This window comes from Vigna umbellata, chromosome 5, assembly GCF_029865625.1.
Source record: "Vigna umbellata cultivar VRB3 chromosome 5, Vumbellata_1.0, whole genome shotgun sequence".
In the NCBI taxonomy this organism is placed as follows: Eukaryota; Viridiplantae; Streptophyta; class Magnoliopsida; order Fabales; family Fabaceae; genus Vigna; species Vigna umbellata.
Window position 1 is genome coordinate 20,857,084 of NC_142169.1, and position 19,349 is coordinate 20,876,432.

At 31.5% G+C, this 19,349-nt stretch overlaps 1 protein-coding gene across 1 annotated transcript; it reads right to left on the reverse strand.

Annotated features, from left to right (window-relative positions):
- Positions 1–8,537: 8,537 nt before the first annotated feature.
- Positions 8,538–12,711, reverse strand: GTF2H2 (general transcription factor II H2). Its single transcript, XM_047295958.2, has 5 exons — positions 12,570–12,711; positions 11,910–12,193; positions 11,073–11,534; positions 10,523–10,895; positions 8,538–9,211 (listed from the first exon to the last, which is right to left on the reverse strand). The coding sequence occupies exons 2-5, from the start codon at positions 12,186–12,188 to the stop codon at positions 9,072–9,074; spliced, it is 1,254 nt and encodes a 417-aa protein (XP_047151914.1). The 5' UTR covers positions 12,189–12,193; positions 12,570–12,711; the 3' UTR covers positions 8,538–9,071.
- Between the last annotated feature and the right edge of the window lie 6,638 nt (positions 12,712–19,349).

A 19,349-nucleotide genomic window follows, 5' to 3' on the forward strand; every position in this document is an offset into this window, starting at 1 on the left:
GTTTTTTTTTGTCTAAGTCTACTGATGAACACATATTTGCTGTAATTTGTACTGATGATGTAATATCAGGTTTCTTTTGTTATGTTATGCACTGAGTAAGACAAAGTTGTTATCAGGTTTTTTTGTTAAATGATAACGAAATCCAATGTTTATTCATGTGGTCATCATATGTTTATGATGTTTATTGACCATTGCTTTATGATGTTACGTTTGCATTTCCTTTAACTTATTCTGCCCAAATGAAATTTCATAAATCAAATAACACAATATTAAACATCATTAGAAGTCACCTTTATAATTAAAACAGACAATAACATTCCAAAGATCAAATTACATTGATATCAACCTACTTTCATCCTAGTTTCATCAACCTAGTTTCATCAACATTGATATCACAATTACATTACAAACACATGTAACAAACACCATCCCCATTAAAACCTTCATCCTTTTCTCCAAAATAACTACACTTTTCTCCAAACAACCTATTTTCAGCTTTTCAACATCTCTTTCTTCCATCTTCATCACACTTTGTTCCATCTTCATCAAACTTCTATCCACTTCTTCATTTCTTGCACTTGCACTACTATCTTCTACATTCACCACATTTCGAGAATCAATTACTTCTTCACTACACTACTCAAAGAAGTTGCATCCAACGAAATCTTCACTCCCTACCTGTGGAAGAACAAAACACACTTCCTCGTCAACAAAATCAAAACTCCCACCCTGTGGAAAGTCAAAACCAGACAATAACTCACATTTCTGCTTCCATTAAACTCACCTTGAAGTTAGGGCAACCCCAAAATCTTTTGCCCTTGTTTTAGGGGTTCTGGCAACTGTTGGGACTTTGGCAAGTATACCAAATCGTTTCAAGTAATAAAACCGGTAAGACCGGATATCGTTTCCCAAGAGACTCGTGTCACCAAACAATCGTATAATTTCCAACTAACTTAGACTAAAGAATGCTTCATAATTTGGGTTTTAGTGCAATTAAAGTAAACATGAAACATAAATGATAAAAGTGATCTTAGATACTCAAACACTTGGAAATGGAAATATTAGAAATGATATGGAATGATATTGTTGGGGGTATGATTTTACCTACTTCACTCTTATGTATAGAAAATCACTTCCTCTTCATTAATATGCCAATGTCAATCTACTAAATTACTCAAACTCAATCCCTTGGTAGAGAGAGCCTAGACTTCCTTATTAGGCTCCAATCCCTTGGAAGACCTAACAATTATTTCTGCATTAAGAATTGAGATCTAAGACAACCAAATGTCCTAGTTTTATCCCTAGATACTATTTCCTTTAGGTGTTTAATCCAAGTCCAGATTTACTCAACATTTCCCAATATCAAGCAAACCCTAAAATCATGTCATGGGTAGCAACTTCACAACAAGCATTAAGAAAAGAAATTAAACACTAACAATGAAACTAGCCCTCCATGAATGGAAAGCTCAAGCTTACAACAATGGTGGAAATGGAAGAAGGAAGAAGACCCAAGGGTGAAGAAGGACTGTTCCCACAGCGTCTAGCTCGCCTCCAAGAGCTCCAAATGAGAGAAATCATGTTTGGGCAGCAAAAGATGTAGATCCCCTTGCGTTTCAGCCCTAAATAGACCAAATTTGCCACATCACCGTCGCCACCGCTCAGTTGCACGCCAGTTACACCCCAGCGGCAGCATTCCAGAGAGCTGGCGCTTAGCTGCACCCCAGCGGCAACATTCCAGAGAGCTAGCGCTCAGCTGCACACCAGCTGCACCTCAGCTACAGCAAGTCTGGACGAATGGGGCTCAGCTGCACGCTAGCCGCACCCCAGCTTCAACATTTATCTTTGCTATCAAAACTTCTTCTTTTACCTTCATTCTTTCTTATATGGTTCTTCAGTTCTTCAGTTTGGCATACAAGCTTGGATGTAAATGACAATGGAGATTAGTGATGAAATTGAATCATTAAAGTTTAAGATGCAACCACTTAAGAAACTAAAAGAAAACTAGGATTTACAAGGCAAAAAGCTAAGAAAGAGTTGATATTTTCTCTCAATTCGACATTGAAATCATGGTAAAATATGTCATTATCAGCAAGCGGAAGACTGCAGGCCGACCACAAAAGCAAGTGGATTTTACACCCAACCTGCTCCCATTGGCAGAACTATGTTGAAAGCCCCAACCCTTGCATTTGCAAGAAGAAGATGAACCAGACATTTCGTGACTTCAATAGTGCTTCCAGAACTCTTCCTCCCCAAAACGAACATGTTAAACACTTTGGAAATCAGGGTTGCTCTAAATAATAAGTTTTAGGGCTAACAACATCACACGTGGCAATCTAATCACACAACAGAACATCAATCTAATTTAATACACATTTCCTCGTCAACTAAAACACAACTCAGCACAGGCAAACGGCGTTACTGATAAATTAACGGAGAGGGCTTAATTGGCTTATTTTAACAAGTTTATGAACCCGATTGAGACCGAAAAAAAAACGATGACCCACTTGAGATTGACACACAAATACGAGGATCAAATGAAGGTTTAAACCTATTTATAATCGATGAAAAAAGAAGTTCGGTCTCTTATTTGTTAAAATAGATGTAACATAGATTAATTTTAACACTAACAATGTCAGTAACCTACTATTTTCACAAATTAATTTAAAATCTTTGCCACTACTTAGCACACCATTTTGGATAGAAAATGGGACAAAGTGAATCAATGTAATGGACCGAATGCAACCATTTATTAATAGTGAAATGAAATTGAATAGAATAAATAAATCTTAAGTGATTAAGCCTTACCTATATTTCTCTCACTAATTGTCATTTAGCATCTTAAATATCTATCTATAAGTTTTTAATAAACAATAGATAAGGTGGTAAATCGTGATAAGGACCGAATTAGTAATGTTTCACTAGTGTAAAATTTGATTTAACAATTACCATGTTAATTTGTATATAAAAACTAACGTAAAAGTATAAAGGAATGAAAGAAATATGGTGTGTTTAACTTTTTTTTTTCTAACATAAAGCGAAATATAATAAATATTGTTCATTTTATTTTATTTTTCTTTATCTATCCTAGTGTTTCTTGATCACAAACTCATATAAAAAGTCAAAATAAAATCTTAATTTGAGTTAAACAAAAAAAATACCTTTAATTGGTTTAGGAAAATTAGGTCACATTTCTTTACTTTATGCATGTAGCAACGTTTATGTTATCCTTTATATATATATATATATATATATATATATATATATATATATATATATATATATATATATATATATATATATATATTATATTTGATATGATAATACCAACATTTGGAAATCATATTATATCTTCATAGATTCATTCTTTCTTGGATTTTATTCTATTACTATTATTATTATTATTATTAATATTAATGAGAAGGAAACTATATTTGAGGGCAGAACTTTCATACGCAAATGCACAGTTATTATATACATGCATACAAATATATATATATATATATATATATATATATATATATATATATATATATATTTAAAAATCTCAATAAATTACTTTTAAATTAGAGAGAATAGGTTATACATAAAATTGTTATCTGTTAACAAATCATAATATATTAATATAAATATGTTAGTTAATTTTTACAACTATTCTTAAAATTATATACCTATATTAATTTTTATTATTTACCTGTTGAAAAGTTTACAAAAAAAATGTATACCTATTAAATTATTCACATTAATGTCTATACTTTTATTTAACTTTCATCCCAAATTAAATAAGTCAAATCCTGAAAGTCAATATATATAAAAAAATTAGAAAAAGTACTGATCAGAACAGTGTTTGTGTGTACTATAGTAACCTAAACATTAAGCAGTATTGCCGTACTCATTAATACACGCCCTTTTCAAGTCATTGCTTCTGTAAGATGCAATTTATTACACACTACAAAATCATAAATAAAACCTGTTAAATACACTAAAAAAATCCATAAAAATTTACTATTTTTAATAAATTTAAAATGATAATAAAATGTGTTAAAGAAAGCATTATTCATGAAACAGTTAAAATATACTCTGTATATTATATATGTGATGTAATTCATACATTGAGCACTTTAAAACTAAAAATTGATTTCATAATTTTCATTCTAAGCTTAGACATGTTAAAGAACAGCTATATAACTGGCATAACTGCATTATAATAATCTCCTTTAAAAAAGATACATTGATTTTCTTTGTTTGGTAGAAACTTTACTGTTAAAGATCTAGCTTAGAAACTTTAGTCGGAACTGAGTAGTCTCCAAAAGCTGGAAAGTAAAACAAAACAAAGACAGAATTGAAAAAAGGCTGTGTTTCGATCATATTATTGTAAAGAATGAAGACTTTACATAAACTGTCATAAATAAACTTAGCAGCAGTGAGCTAGCCAGCTAGCTAGCAATCTTTGAAATGAATGAATAAAATGAGTTGGCTGGTATGAAATTAATGAATCTAAAGCAAAGCAAAGCAATCACTAACAGAAAAAGGACCTTCAATAATACCCTTTTTCCATCGTCCACACGTACACATACATTAGATACACCATTTTCAGGTCAAACGTGTGCTATATCAGCTTTCCGAATCATTATTCTTCTTCACTCTCACCTTTACATTTAATCTGTCACCACATGCCTGGTCTGATCAATTTTCACATGTAATTAAACTTTAATACAGATTATTAAATGAGTCTCAGTTTGTTGTGTTACCAACCTTCATTTAATATATATTTAAAAGTATACTATAACTTGTGTTACATACATTCATTCATCGATGCAAAACCAATAACTTTCTGCTGCCCTTATAGTACCCTACAATCTCTCTGATATATAGTTATATATATATATATATATAAAGAGGAAAGAACACGCGAAGGAGAAGCGTGCAAAAAGGAGGCTGACAAAAGGTAGCACTAGTGGGACTGATAGCAAAGATGAAACAAGAATAAGATAATATATAAATATATGTATATAGGTAGTTGTTTATATACGAAATGAAGGTTGATATCTATGTATTGGAAGTGGGGTCATTTGTTGATGAGTTATGATAAGAATAATATTGAATAATGATGATGATAATAGGAAGAAGGTAATGAGATGAACAAGTTTGAGAGAAAGTGCAGACAGAATGCATTATGCATAGGCTGATTTGTCGGAGACGTGCTTCGTTTCTCTATGCTTTCTCGATTCTTCCAGACTGTGATTACCCCATTTAATTAACTGCACTGTCTTCTCATTTTCTGTGTCTTCTTCCAGATCAATTTCAATTTTCATTATTAGTATATAAATAAAAATTATTTATTATTAGTTTTAAGACATTGAATTAAAAAGGATTGATATCTCATATGAACACGTTGAATCTGATACTACTTTTCTCTCATCATAAACTGCACTTCCATATATGTATGTATCTGTATTCTATATCTCACACATTAACTTCCTATGCTAAGTCAATGTAATGATTGCTTCCACTATCTTTCAACCCTTTCATTACCTTTTTTTTCTACCTATACTTGAATATGCAGATGAAATTTTCTCCTTCTTAAACACTTTCATTCTACATTGTTAGGTTTTTACATTATAGTGTGATTTTAAAATAAATATTTACTATAATTTTAATAAAACGATATTCCTATCTTGTTTCTATATATATACTCCATGTTTTTAAGACCTAACATTCACTTTTTTATATTTTAATAAAATAATATTTCTTTTCCTTATTTTATTTAAAATTATTATATTGAGTAAAATTTAAACAAAAGTTTGAAAATTAAAAATTATATTTTATAATATAAAAGTTAAAAGAAATTAATAAACAAAAATAAAAAATTATTTTTACAAAACTCACAATAGAGGTTGGTCACCTTATTAAAAAAAAATATGTGAATATTATTTATTAAAAATATAGAAGATTCCTATTTTAAAAGATAAAAAGAGTGAGCGCTTATTTTATCACTGTCATGAGTAAAATAAATGCAATTTTCTCGCTTAGTTTTATCGAAACTATTTTTTTCTCCTCAGATATTAAGTTCTTCCCAATTTTGTCATTATATTTGGCTACGTTTACATATTCGTGTAACTTCAACGGCTTCAAGTACTGTGAATTTGAGTGTGTTAAAAAGTATTATATTAGATGATAATGAATAAATAAACAATATATTCAAAGAATAAAAAACTATAGCTTTATTATTTTAAAAATTTTAGTTAAAAATGGTATCTTAATTTTTTACGTAGATTTAATCATATCCCGTTATTATTGAATTTATGCAGTGTTTCTCTTCAAATCTTTGAATCCATAAATAGTATTAGATTTGTTGATTTGTCAAGGTGACCGATTCAAACATCTGTTATATGAGAAAATGCATTCTCTATAAGAAGAGAAAATAACAATGTATAAATTTAAGAATTCAAATGTACTTGATATCCAGGAAAAGAAAACTATCTCTTGCAGTTTACCAAAATGACGTCAACTTGATAAGGTGAAATCAAACAAACAGGAAGAAATAATACATTTTTTTTAAAAGGAAAAAAGAACAGAACTTTCAGTTTTACCATAATGATACATGATTCTAAAATAGTTTACCTTTTACTTTAATTTGGCTGGAAGTTAAAAGTAAAAAGAAAAAATTATTATGTTTTCAGTCATGAAGTTTAAAGTTATTTTGGTTTCAGATTTTTAAATTTAAACAAAAGAACGCTTCAACCTATTAAATTTAAAACAATATGCTTTAAGTCCTTAAATATTAACTTTAAGAGAATAACATTATTTATTTTTAAATTTGAGAGACTAAAATTTAATTAAGAAAAAAGAAGTGATTATCACCATTATTTGGAAAACTTTTAAAACGATGAAGAATAAGAAATAAAAATAAAATTAAAATTGAAGGCACTTTAAGACCCAGTTCCGTACGTGCTTCTCAGTTGCTCTGGTTTGTGCAGCAATTCCTTTCTGATTATGATGCAGAAAATTTAGAGTTGATATTTTTTTCTAGTATTTCTGCTCTGTACGGTATTAAGATGCAGGGGTGTCTGTGTGTGGCAGATCTAAATGATTTTCCACCAAATTAATTATATTACTTTTCTGAAAAAAAAAACATTTATATGATGGATGGAGGGAAATACTTTTTCTGCTTTTAGTTAAATTCATCTCTACGAGAGAAATTCCAACATTACTGATTAAACTTTGTATTAAATCCACTTCAGGCAAATATAGTTTTTTTTCTGTTATATGGCAGAATAGTATACATCCACAAAGTTATAGTGTTGAAATATTATGTTGCTCAGAGCCCACTGGACTAGGTGGCCATGGCGTTAGAGGTAATGAATGGCCTTTTCTTACTTACACCTCCCCTTGTCCATGGATACATCTCCTTTTTTCCAATATCCATGCTTACCCTTTTAATTCTAAAAAAATGGATAGTTTGTTTCAAGAAATCAGCTCACCCTTTCTAATTTACATTATTTGCTAGGGTTTCTTAAAACACTACTTTACACCCCACACATACCTCCTCCATCTACCCTGAGATCCTCATTCTAATAAATATATGCTACAAAATTAGTTTTCTAACTCTTAAATCTGAGTTTTCAAATAAAGTAAAATTAGTAAAAAACAGGGAAGTGCAAATGACATCTGCCAAGCGAATGTTAGATCCAAGCACCCCAACTCATTAGAGACACTACTTTTTTAGGGTATCAGGGGATAAACTTTTCTAGAAGTAATTATAGAAGGAAAAAAGAACAAAAATAAAATAGAACTCTTCAGAAGTCAACATTATTGAACTTACGTATAAATTAAAAATCAACATACAGCAAAACTGATACAAAAAATTTCTACAAATCAACTTACACAAGTAATTTTATTTTATAAACAATTTTTTTTTAATTCATAAAAGTGCTTCTAAAAGAATATCCAAACAAAGGCTATATTACTATTAAACTTCAATAGCCGAGACCAACTAGAAAAATCAGGAAACGAACTCATTCTATAACGTCATTCCCTCCACATTCTCCTGATACTGTAAGATAATCATTACTGCAACCAAGACTCAACAAATTAACGATAATCTGTGTAATGCACAAATTGAATTGAAAACGTAGGATGTAAGACTTAAAATGAAATGTTCGAACACACTACACCCAAGGGAATATGGAACATGAAAAGTGAGCAAATAAGAATATGACAATTCTTAAACTTTAGCGGATTAAATTATCATGCACTTTAAATAAAATGCAAAAGGGGTCCGGGCAACCTTACTAGCTCTCACCCCTAGTGCCTGCATTACGCAGAACACCTCCATCTTATTTAGAATTTTGGAATCCTCTTATTTAGAGTTATTGTAAAAGCCACTTCAACATTTGGAAAATGTATTATAACTTACAAGGGTTTATTGATTTTATACCCTAAATTTTACTATGAAATTTGTTAAATAAACAATAAGAAGCTCATAGTAGAAGTCAAACTCTAACAACAACCTTACACCCTAGAAATATTTCCACATGGGCCCCCAAATGAGAATGTAGAACTCTCTTTCAAAATCAAATATTCTGACCAACTTCATTTCCGACCACGGTAATGAAATGGGTTAGCTGAAATCAGAAGTTCAAAACTGCTTTTTAAGCAAAACACTCGTAAATATCTCATACAAAGCTAGCAATGGCAATTTCATTTAATGATCAAAATTTATCTGCCGGCGAGGATGGTGTCAGCCCACTGATTAAAAAACGCAATGGAGACATTTTACATGTGCCTTAATTTCCAGTAAGGGAAAGAAGGAAAATTATCAGATGCTGGTTCAATCTCACCCTTGTATAAATAACATCACTTCTGTTGTCTGTCCTGCAAAGAATTTACTGATCAAAGGCTGGCATCAAGGGCCGCCAAACCATTGTGATAGAGGATGATAATGTCGGTCAGTCACTTGGCACCGGACTAATTCATGGGTGCAGTAGGTGGATGCAATACGTCAATACAGAGAGACAACATAGAACACCATCAAGATGGCCATAGTTGCAGCAGAAGATCAGCAGCAATCATTAAGTAGTTACAGACTTAGAATGCCTGGAACTCTCACAGCCTGGGCAGTTATGTAAGCTCTCATGAATGTAGATGTCACAATCAAGGCAAAACTGTTGTTTGCATTTTGGGCAAATGACAGAAAGTCCAGGCTTGTTTCCTGTGTCAAGAGTTCATAGTGGGGGTTTACGAAAACTGAGCAAGAACATATTGTACATGCAATACTATTTGGAAGAAAAAAGAAAATTGAAAAGGAATTTTAGAGCCTTCACTGAATATTTTAAGCAGTGGGCGTCTGTCAGTAAACCAATCAATTTCACACAAAGCTTAAATACCTTAACCAAAAGAAGTCAATATCTTCTGTCATATATTCATGAAATATGATCATAAGCACTTAACATCGAATGTTACTTCAAAAAAATTCAAATTCTTTGGTAATTGTAAACTTGTAATAAGAGCTTAAAACACACACATCGTTATTTAAAATTTGGGGTCCATTACATAACTTCAGCAATTCTTGCTTGAAGCATAGACGCATCAACATGATTACAGAAAGCCAAGGCTTTTGCGTCAAGTTAAAAAGTATTAGCTATTATCACGCACATAACATCATAGTTGATATGAATATATTTCGACACACTGTATCAAGCATATTGCACAAAAAATAGTTTATCTGCCGTCTAAAAAGCTTAAGCCACCACAGTCAGAGGGAAGAACTCTACAGGTAATAATATGTTGCAGTTTTCAATGCTCTGGGTGGTTAATATGGATGTTTATCACAGATATGATATTTTCCTTTCATCCGTTTAGGCTGCACAATGGAAGTAGTGTTGAATTTTCACGCTGGGATACGTTAAAAATATTAAACCCCATCTCTCAAAAATACTATTGCTAATCTTTTTTACTATGGTTAGGTCCTTTTATTATAAGACAATACATATACAAACCAATTTAAACAGAATGATATCCGAAACAACTTCCATTACCAATTTATGACCTTATATAAAGCCCTATGAAATTACAGACCTATTTGCAATCTTTACCATCGTATCACATGTAAAGGGGTATGTGTATATAGTACATAGTAGACATAATATGTTAGGGATTCGGGAAAGAATTCCTAACAAGCTCTCTCTCTCCCAAACACAAACAATCAAGAACTTGTAAAGAAAGAATAGTATGAATGGTATTCACAACAATGAATCAAGAATACACTGTATCGTAGGAGCTTAACCTCCTCCACCTGGTGCTAAGACCGGTCAACACATACAAACTACACAACTGACTAACGGAAACATTAAAGGGTCCTAATATATAGGTCCTTTCCCGCCCCCTCACTTAACTGATTAGCAGTTAAGTGTTCTGTTTCCCTTTCCTCCTCTTATAGACTCTCCACGTCCTAACATAATATGTGAGCCAACAATATAAATTTGTACAGGCACCAGAAATGGAAATGTAGGAATAAACTTACCCTGACTTAGAAGACTTTCTTGACAACCAAAACAAGTATTAGGAAAACTGCGGCTAGAATCATTTTGAGATGGAGAGACCTCATCAAACATCACAATAGGAAATAGATGATGGTATGACCTTGCCAAATGGGGTGAAGAAATAAGGGTCAATCCACAGACTCGACATTCAGTGGGAAGCTCACAGACACGAACTTTGCATCTTGGACAAGTGTATCCCCCTCCAGCCTTAGCCTCTTCATGACATGTGCATATTGCGACAGAACCCTCAGCTGACCGTTGTGGGAAACCCATCTTAATTAAATTAGCAGTAGCATACTCTGCTATTGCTGGAGGTGGTGGTGCATGCTCCAGGATCAACTCTTTAAAGTGGGACTGCATGAGATGTACACAAATATCTGAATGAATACATTCATGAACTATCAAGCATTTGAAAAATGCAAACAAATTCAAAGGTAATCAGAAATATTCAAGTACTTGTTCAAACTAAGGTTGAAATATAGAGGATACTACATCTACAAGGGCTTTTTCCATCAAAAGTAATAAACTAACCTCGTCTAGAGCAACAGAATAAGTCCCGCCAGTTTCCTGGCAGAGATGTTTACATACAAACATCTCAGCAGCAAGACCGATGACTGAGCACCTTATTTTACTCCTTTTGCATTTTTGAATGGTTTCCATGAGATCACCAGGATCACACGTACTGAGAGCCGAATATAAGATAAGAGCTTCTCGATGACCATATGATGGGATTTGATTTAGACATCCAAGAACAAGCTCTAGTGCATTTTGTAAGGAGGCATCACCTGAGCAATCCAGTTTACCCATTAATGCGTTGATGTGGGACTCGGGACTGCCACCAAGTTCTGTTATGCAATTAGCAATCCCATCTTTTATAGTCACCAGACCAACGTGACTAAGTGGATTCTGATCAAAGAATTCCCTGATAAATACCTCAACCTGTTTCCCAATCACAGCCATCCTACTTGGTCGGAAGTCTCTCTCTGATGCTGCCTTCACATGATAACAGAAACCGAATTATATACAATATGAGATTAAAAGGATATACATGTAACTGATATGTTCTACATTTTATTTCCTCTTATTTATGTTTTAGATTTCTTATTATATATTTCTACCAGTAATTGTATTGTTATCACAAATACTACATCAATCACAAGTTGAACAAGATACTTCTTGGCCCATAACCAGTTTCTTAACAGCTTTTTAGGCATACAGCACCACATAGAAACACTAGTGTGAGTGTGATACGCTTATGAACAACATACTTATGCACACATCCTCCATTCGAAATCCAATTTCAAGTAATTAAAGCACCACTCCATGCCACACGACTCAGAAGCATAAGAAGAAGCTATAATTAAATACCTTAGACAGGTCAACGACAATGTACAGGTATCGTATAAGCCCCTTCTGAATTCGTGAAGTAGCCGCAGTGGCAGCAAGGTTACGAAGGCGTCTGCGATACTGAGCATGGTAAATGGCTGTAGTATCAATGGGGCGAAGAAGTCCAGATTCATCCTCCTGCAAAGCCTCCCATGATCTATCTTCTGCGTAAGTTCTCTCCCAGGCTTCAAGGTCTGCACCATCGTCGTCGTCGTCATCCTCTACGTCTCCATTTAGTGGCCTTTCAGCAGCATTATTCATAATTTCTAAACCAAAATAGGCACAGTTAACTAACCAATAACAGCAGCAACCAAAAAAACATCCGCATTCTATACTGAAACATCCGCACATCACAAAATTCGGTGCAACCAAACACGCAGAAATGAATCATTGTCAAAAAAAAAGGGCGTAACTCGATCATTGCGTTAATTTAGTCGCAATCCGCTTAGGAGGAATGAACGAAATTAGAAAAATAAACCGGAAAAAGAAAATTGAAGAGATGCAAAGTGAAAAGCAATTGGAAGGAGATTTAAAGGATATAGAGAGTAGCATTGAAGGTGTTATTATTGAAGCGGGAACGAACGTACGGCATTTACAATCACCGAAAAGGAAATGAATGAATCTAAAGAGTGTAGAAATTACCTGAAATATGGAGCAATGAGTTCAAATTGTGACAAATACCGAAGTGGAAAAAACCCCAAGTATTCAAGATTCCTCTCGCTCTCTGCAACTCTACTCTCAAAATCCTCTCACGCAAGTCACAGTGCAACACGCCCAAGTCCTATTCTTTTCACTTCCCAAACCAACAAATTGGGCCTTTTTGGGCTTCTTGTTACACTTATCAAACAGCCTTCTTTCTGCTTTTACTTTCTTTTAACTAAAAGATGTTTCTAAATATTTTGAAATTTTATTTAAATTCTTCTATTTTAAAAAAATGCATAACATTTCGTCTCGTTATTAATTGTTATCTAAGTTTTTTAGAAAACAAAAATATACATTTCAAACAAAATTAATCTATTTTCCTTACAAGAAAAAGGCCAAACTTCATAATTTTAAAGAAAAAATATATTTTTTTTCATTTTACTGATCACAATTGAATTAAAATATTAATATTTTAATAAATATAAATTATTAATATTTTAATAACTATAAATTATTAATATTTTAATTACTATAAATTATAACCCTCATATCATAAGAAAAGAATTTAACCCGTAGACCAGACCAAACTCTTTTCTTGTTTTTTTTTTATGTTTATAATTTCTAAATATTGGGAAAAGGGGAAATTTTATGAAACCGAATAATTCAACCCAAAATGGCACACACTAACAAGTAAAAAAAAAGATTTATTTAAATTTCACAGTCAACTTCTCGTGAAAACAAAATTTAATGTTATTTATTTCATGGCTTACATGATATGCCTGATTATAACTAATAATATTCTAAAACTATGCAAAATATGAAGGGATTTAAATGCAATACCAGTTTTTGTATAAGGTTGTGAAGGAGACATTTAACACAGCTGAAAAATTCTTACACCTTTATTTTTGTCTGTCTCTTTCAATTCTTTTTTTTCTCATTTCAATGTTTTACAATTTGGACTGGGGACCAACCGTTTCATTAATCAAACAGACTAATCAATAGTTGAAATGTATAAATCAACATAATAATGTTGTTCAAGTTCAATAACATGTAATTAATTATTGTTTCATAATAAAATTTATTTTTATTATATTTACATTTTTTAATATAATGGTTGCTTTAATAAAAATATTTAGCTATAATTTAAAGTTTATTTATATAATAAATACAATAAATTGAGTTATTATATATAATCGTTGAAATTAATTAAATAAAGTTTTAATTATTCATATGGACTCAAATTGTAAATAAAAAATTTTAAAAATAAAAACATATATTTTATTATTGAATAAAGTTTTTAATAATTAATATGGGCTCAAATTGTCAATAAAAAAATCTCAAAATAAAAAAAATATATTTTATGTTACCTGGTATTATTATTACGTTAGTTAATAAGTTATTTATTATACATTTTTAATTTCAAACACCTTAAACTGTATACATTTTTAATTTCAAACACCTTAAACTGTATAGTACAAATTGATTAAATATTGAGTATAATTGAATCCTTAAAGAATTAATAATTATTTTGTTAAGACTCAATAGTTTAGTTTCATAAAGTTTAGGTATACTCAAGATCCTAATTATGTGTGTTTTAACGATAATAAATGTAACTAAGTTAAATAAAAATATATCCGTACTCTTAGTTAATGATTAATATTAACAATTCAAAGTACCATCTAACTACTATAAGAAATTAATAAAGAAAATCAACTGAAGTGTCCTCACACATATTTTATTGATAAGTGAACCTTCTAAATAAACCTTTTAAATAAATATCTTTGCGTGATTAAACATCGGTTTTTCATATACATAAATTAATATTTATAGCGTTGTTATTCTACATAGATATTATAACATGAAACAAAAAGACATATTAAGATACTTTACATGCCCATATATAAAACGTAATTTATATTGGGGTTAAATTAAACAAATATACATTACGTTACATATATTAACAGTGTATTTTCCATTTTTTTATATTAAGAAGGGACATCACCATACATTCTAAAATATTAAATTAAAATAAATATAAAAAATATATATAAGACTTTATATGATTATATTATTGTTACTATATGTAAGACAAGTTACCCGAGTGGTTGGAGTACACTAAAGAGCAGCGAACCGGACAATCGTGATAGTCCTTTAACAAAGTTAAAGTGTAATCAATGTGGTAATTGCCATTGATGGATCAATAATGTTTGCATTAATAACCGTTAAGAGGTCAATTAATATGTTTGATTCTTGTAAGAAGTTTTAATCAGGTAAGACTGACTTTTTCATAATCTCAAACAGATCGATCAAGCAAAGGAAGGAGAGAAATGAATGTTCGTCCAAAAAGAAGAAGTTTGCAAGTTTTATCCTCGTTTTTATTCAGCATAAACATTATAATTTTTAAAATATATTTCTCCATAATAGTCATATATAAGACTTTAAACACAAATAGTACATAAAATTAATAATAATTGTTAATTACTGAAAGTTTAATATTTTTTTATTCAATTCAATCACTATACTTTTTGTTTTCTGGATTTTTCTTTTATTTTTTTTCCTCTCCACATCACCATGAATCACATTGCAACAATGATTTTCCATTTTCCATTTTACCATTGTCATTTCTCTAACATTATATTTTAATAGTATAAAACCACTAAAATAAAATATTACATATATGATAACTTACAAGAGACCGAAGATTTTTAGAAAAGGAAATTATACATTTGAAGAATGAACCTATCTACACTTATGCTCAATCTTCCTCCTCACGCTGAAACAACTAAAGAGATATCTTCTCCCTAAGTTCACATCATTTAAGGTGATCAGCGCAAAAGAGAAACATATACAAAGATAGACAATACAAAAGCAAGGGTAAGTTAGTGATATAAAACAAATCAATATATACATTAATATTTCACACATGAATCGTATTTATTATAAAATAATCCACACATGTTAAACATGTCAAGACCTAGACTATACAATCTGGATTTAGTATGAATATCGAGCTATAGAAGTTTGTGCACCTATAGTGGTGAAACAATTGGCCTACCCCAACTACCATACAAGGTTAGTTCGTTATTACTCGCCTTAGGCCAAGGTAAAGCCTCTAGACTAAGATCTTCTGCTACTCTCACGACATGCCTCACCCCTCTCTACTTAAGAATTGATGATCATTAGAATGTCAAGATGAATTCCAAGACTAAACTTTCTATATTCATACTTACAACGCTCTGATACAACCATTACAAATTCTCCTTAGAACTCTTACACGCCTCATTCAGTTTAATCACATGTTCCAAACCATACCACATGTTACGGGTATGAGGTCGAGTCACTTCAAATACCTGCACAATTTCTCCTAGGATGTCGTCTGGTAACTGTTCTTCAAATCCTTGCCTTCACTCCACCGTCCGGAGATGTACCTGCCAAAGGTCCTCCGATGCTTAAGTTAGTAAATTGTTTATACGAGAGTTTAATATAACGGTAATAAATGCACAGTAAATGTGATCACCTACCTTTTGCTTTTGACCTATATTTATAGTTTTTGGCATGAGTTTGAGATTAGTGAAACCTTAATCACAGCCAAATCTCATATCAATACCTCTAATTACCATTTACCTTAATCCTTGTAGAAAAACATGTCTATTGACTCAGGTTGGACGTTTCTGCTCCTGGTCGTTCGATCTTGCCTACTGGTTATGCCACGTTCAATCATTAAACTGCTTCCTACTCTCTAAGGCCATCCGGCTGGATTGGTGTGGGATAATGTATGACCGTTCGGGCCATACGGTACACCACACATTCCATATAATATATCAAACACACCTTAGAGTATCAATGTAATTATCCTTCATAAGAAAATAAGAGAAAAGAAAACAAAACTCACCATCATCATATATTATTATCATATACATGATTTTGTTTCCAATTCATATTATAAATCAATTCATACTTCACAATAAGTAATATAAATCAATCATTCAAACAATCACATACATTGAACACAACTTAAGAAGTATATAAAAACTTAGTTGAAAATTCTAATATTTTCGCTCAACCATCAGATCTGCTCGCTCAATTTAAAGTGTATGTCAGCCCACTCACTTAGCCACCATGACTCGCTTTGTGAATACAAAAACCATGAGTTCTGCTTGCTTAGTGAATACACTTGCTCAGCTAGATATAGTTCTACTCACTTAGCGGCTACACATGCTTAGTGAGACTACATATTTTGTAGCACCAAAACTTCATAATTTGCACCCCTCAACTACCTTATCTAACTTACACACTTCTACTAACATCTACAACTTTCATTTGATATTATAAACCTAATTAGACACATCCAAGCATGTATAATTCAACTAAAACCAAAACTAAACTCATTTTATAATGAAATTCTAACTTAAACCAACTAAAATTTCAACCTATAGACCTTAACTCAAATCTACCACTTTTAGCCCATAACATAGCCATTTAGGGGTTTGACCAAGTCTCAAATAACTCACTAGAAAACACAAACATTCCACTGGACCTCAATTTACTTACTTTGAAAACTCACTACTCAAAACCCCTAAAATTGACAAGAAAACAACTAGAGCACAACCTGTTTGCAGATTTACCAACTCAACATCAGATTTTTACTCAGCTAAAAGTCTAACAAGTTTTAAATGACCAAAATAACATGTTTTAACCACAAATTCTCACCTTAGACGAGTAATTCTAAAATTCACCTACCAAACCTCCATTTTTACTACACAAAATGACTTTTAACTTAGTCCAAATAACTTCTTCTCAACTTTCTAACCAAATTGATACCATCAAGCATTTCAATAGAAGCATTCATGAAATTAATCAATTCTAAACGAAAATAGCAAGATACACTACTACACCATTCAACAAATTTCCATCATTTCAAACACTCAATACTTAATAAAAATCATCTTTAATACAACCAACAACATACATTAGTTATACACAACATTAGTTAGCAATTCATACATCATAATTTAACTAAGATAAAACACTAATTTTCCTTACCTTTCATCGAAACTATTAAACACTAAGAACGTCAAAACTCTGACTCTCGACTCAAGAAACACCTACAAATCACCGTATCGTGGTCGGAGTGAGTCCACTGTATATTTAATCTTTGATTACTATATATGTGATAGTCCACTGAAAATCAAAATACAAGTTGAAACATTAACTACAAATATTTTTATTATTTCTTTAATTGTTATTGATTATTCAACGAGGTAATAAATAAGGTAGAAGTGTTAATATTTATAACACGTTACAAGGGATTGAGATAATTAAAGACATGAGAAATAGTTCTAAAGTTGGCAATGTAGTAAATCTTGCCGATTTAACTTTAACTTTAGGGCATATTTTTTTAATAACGACCACTTAGTGTTGGAGGATTTTTGTTTTGTTCAAAAATTTGTTTCATACATTGTTTCAATTTGTATGTTGGGTAAAGTAGGTTTTAACGTTATTTTTAATAATATTATTTTCACATGGGTTTGGTTCCTTCTTACATCTTCGTTTCAAGGAAATATAGGCATCGTTGACTTTTGAAAACTAGGTCTCATTACTAATAAAAAATCTTGGGTGTTGCGAGGGAATTGATCTTCCAATTGATGTTATATGAGTTACTTATAGTTATATTAAGATTAAATATTATATATTATCTAAACATCAATTGCTCGATTAACGCTAATGACTAGTGAGTTAATCATAGAAGTTTATTTCAAGCAACAACACAGTTTTAACCGTCGCTTTGTCTTTACTAATCTGTTCTGATTTGAAAAGATCAATCCACCACTTTTCTGCAGACAAAGAAACGAATAACAATAATAAAATAATAATCCAAGCTAAAACATGGAAGCTACGCAAAACTAAGAATCGCGTATGGGCCCAATTATTAGTATTAATTGGGCCTCTCCATTGGGTTATGTACAACAAGACAAACAATAAAAGATAGAATAATAGTAAATAATAAAAAAGTGAAATAATAAGGAAAGTGGAGTATGTGTAAAATTAAAGTATTAAAAGTTTTAATTATTTAAAATGCCCTTTTGAAATAATCTCCAGAACTTAATTGTAAACGCCATGAAAATTAGGATTTTAACATAGATTCTGTAATCCCTAATAAAGTTCTGCAAAGCATAATCTTTTTTCATAGGAAAGTGTGAGAGAATCCAGGCAGTGATCTGTGACATGTGTTTGGGTTAAGGAGATTGAGAGAATAAAAGAAGAGAGGTTTGATCTTGAATGATCAAAAACTCCCAAACGATGTCCTTTTCTTTTTCCCTCCATTCGTAGTGAGTGGTCAGAGCAATTCCAATATGTTTTTGGTACAACATGAAAACTCCCTTCTGGTGGGTCACCTACTACCTATACAATGATGACGATAAAGTGGGCCAAACCTACCAAAAAAATCACTTCTCATTGAAATCCTCTTCTGGCTATTCATCTCACGACCAAAACCTAATCAAACTACATTTCTAGCTTCAAGTTTCAACATAATACACTCCTTAAAACTAGATTACCCAAATACCTTTGTAATTACAATATGGTTTATTTAAGTAACACTCCAGGCATTACATTACATCCTCCTAAAGAAAGAAAAGAACCAAAACTTGGTCTTAAAAAAAAGGTTGTACAACTTTTCATACCTTTGCTTAGAGAAACACAAAGCATAATAGTGCATCAATTAGTTAATAATTAGCCATGATAGGTACCCCAAATTAATAACATTCCCCAATGCATTCA

Bases quoted from the DNA above. Each gene is read 5' to 3' on its own strand.
- GTF2H2 (XM_047295958.2), bottom strand. From the start codon at position 12,188: ATGAATAATGCTGCTGAAAGGCCACTAAATGGAGACGTAGAGGATGAC. The intron at 11,535-11,909 runs GTATTTAATTAT...TATCATGTGAAG, and splicing joins TTGTCGTTGACCTGTCTAAG to GCAGCATCAGAGAGAGACTT. The intron at 10,896-11,072 runs GTTAGTTTATTA...CATCTCATGCAG, and splicing joins ATTCTGTTGCTCTAGACGAG to TCCCACTTTAAAGAGTTGAT.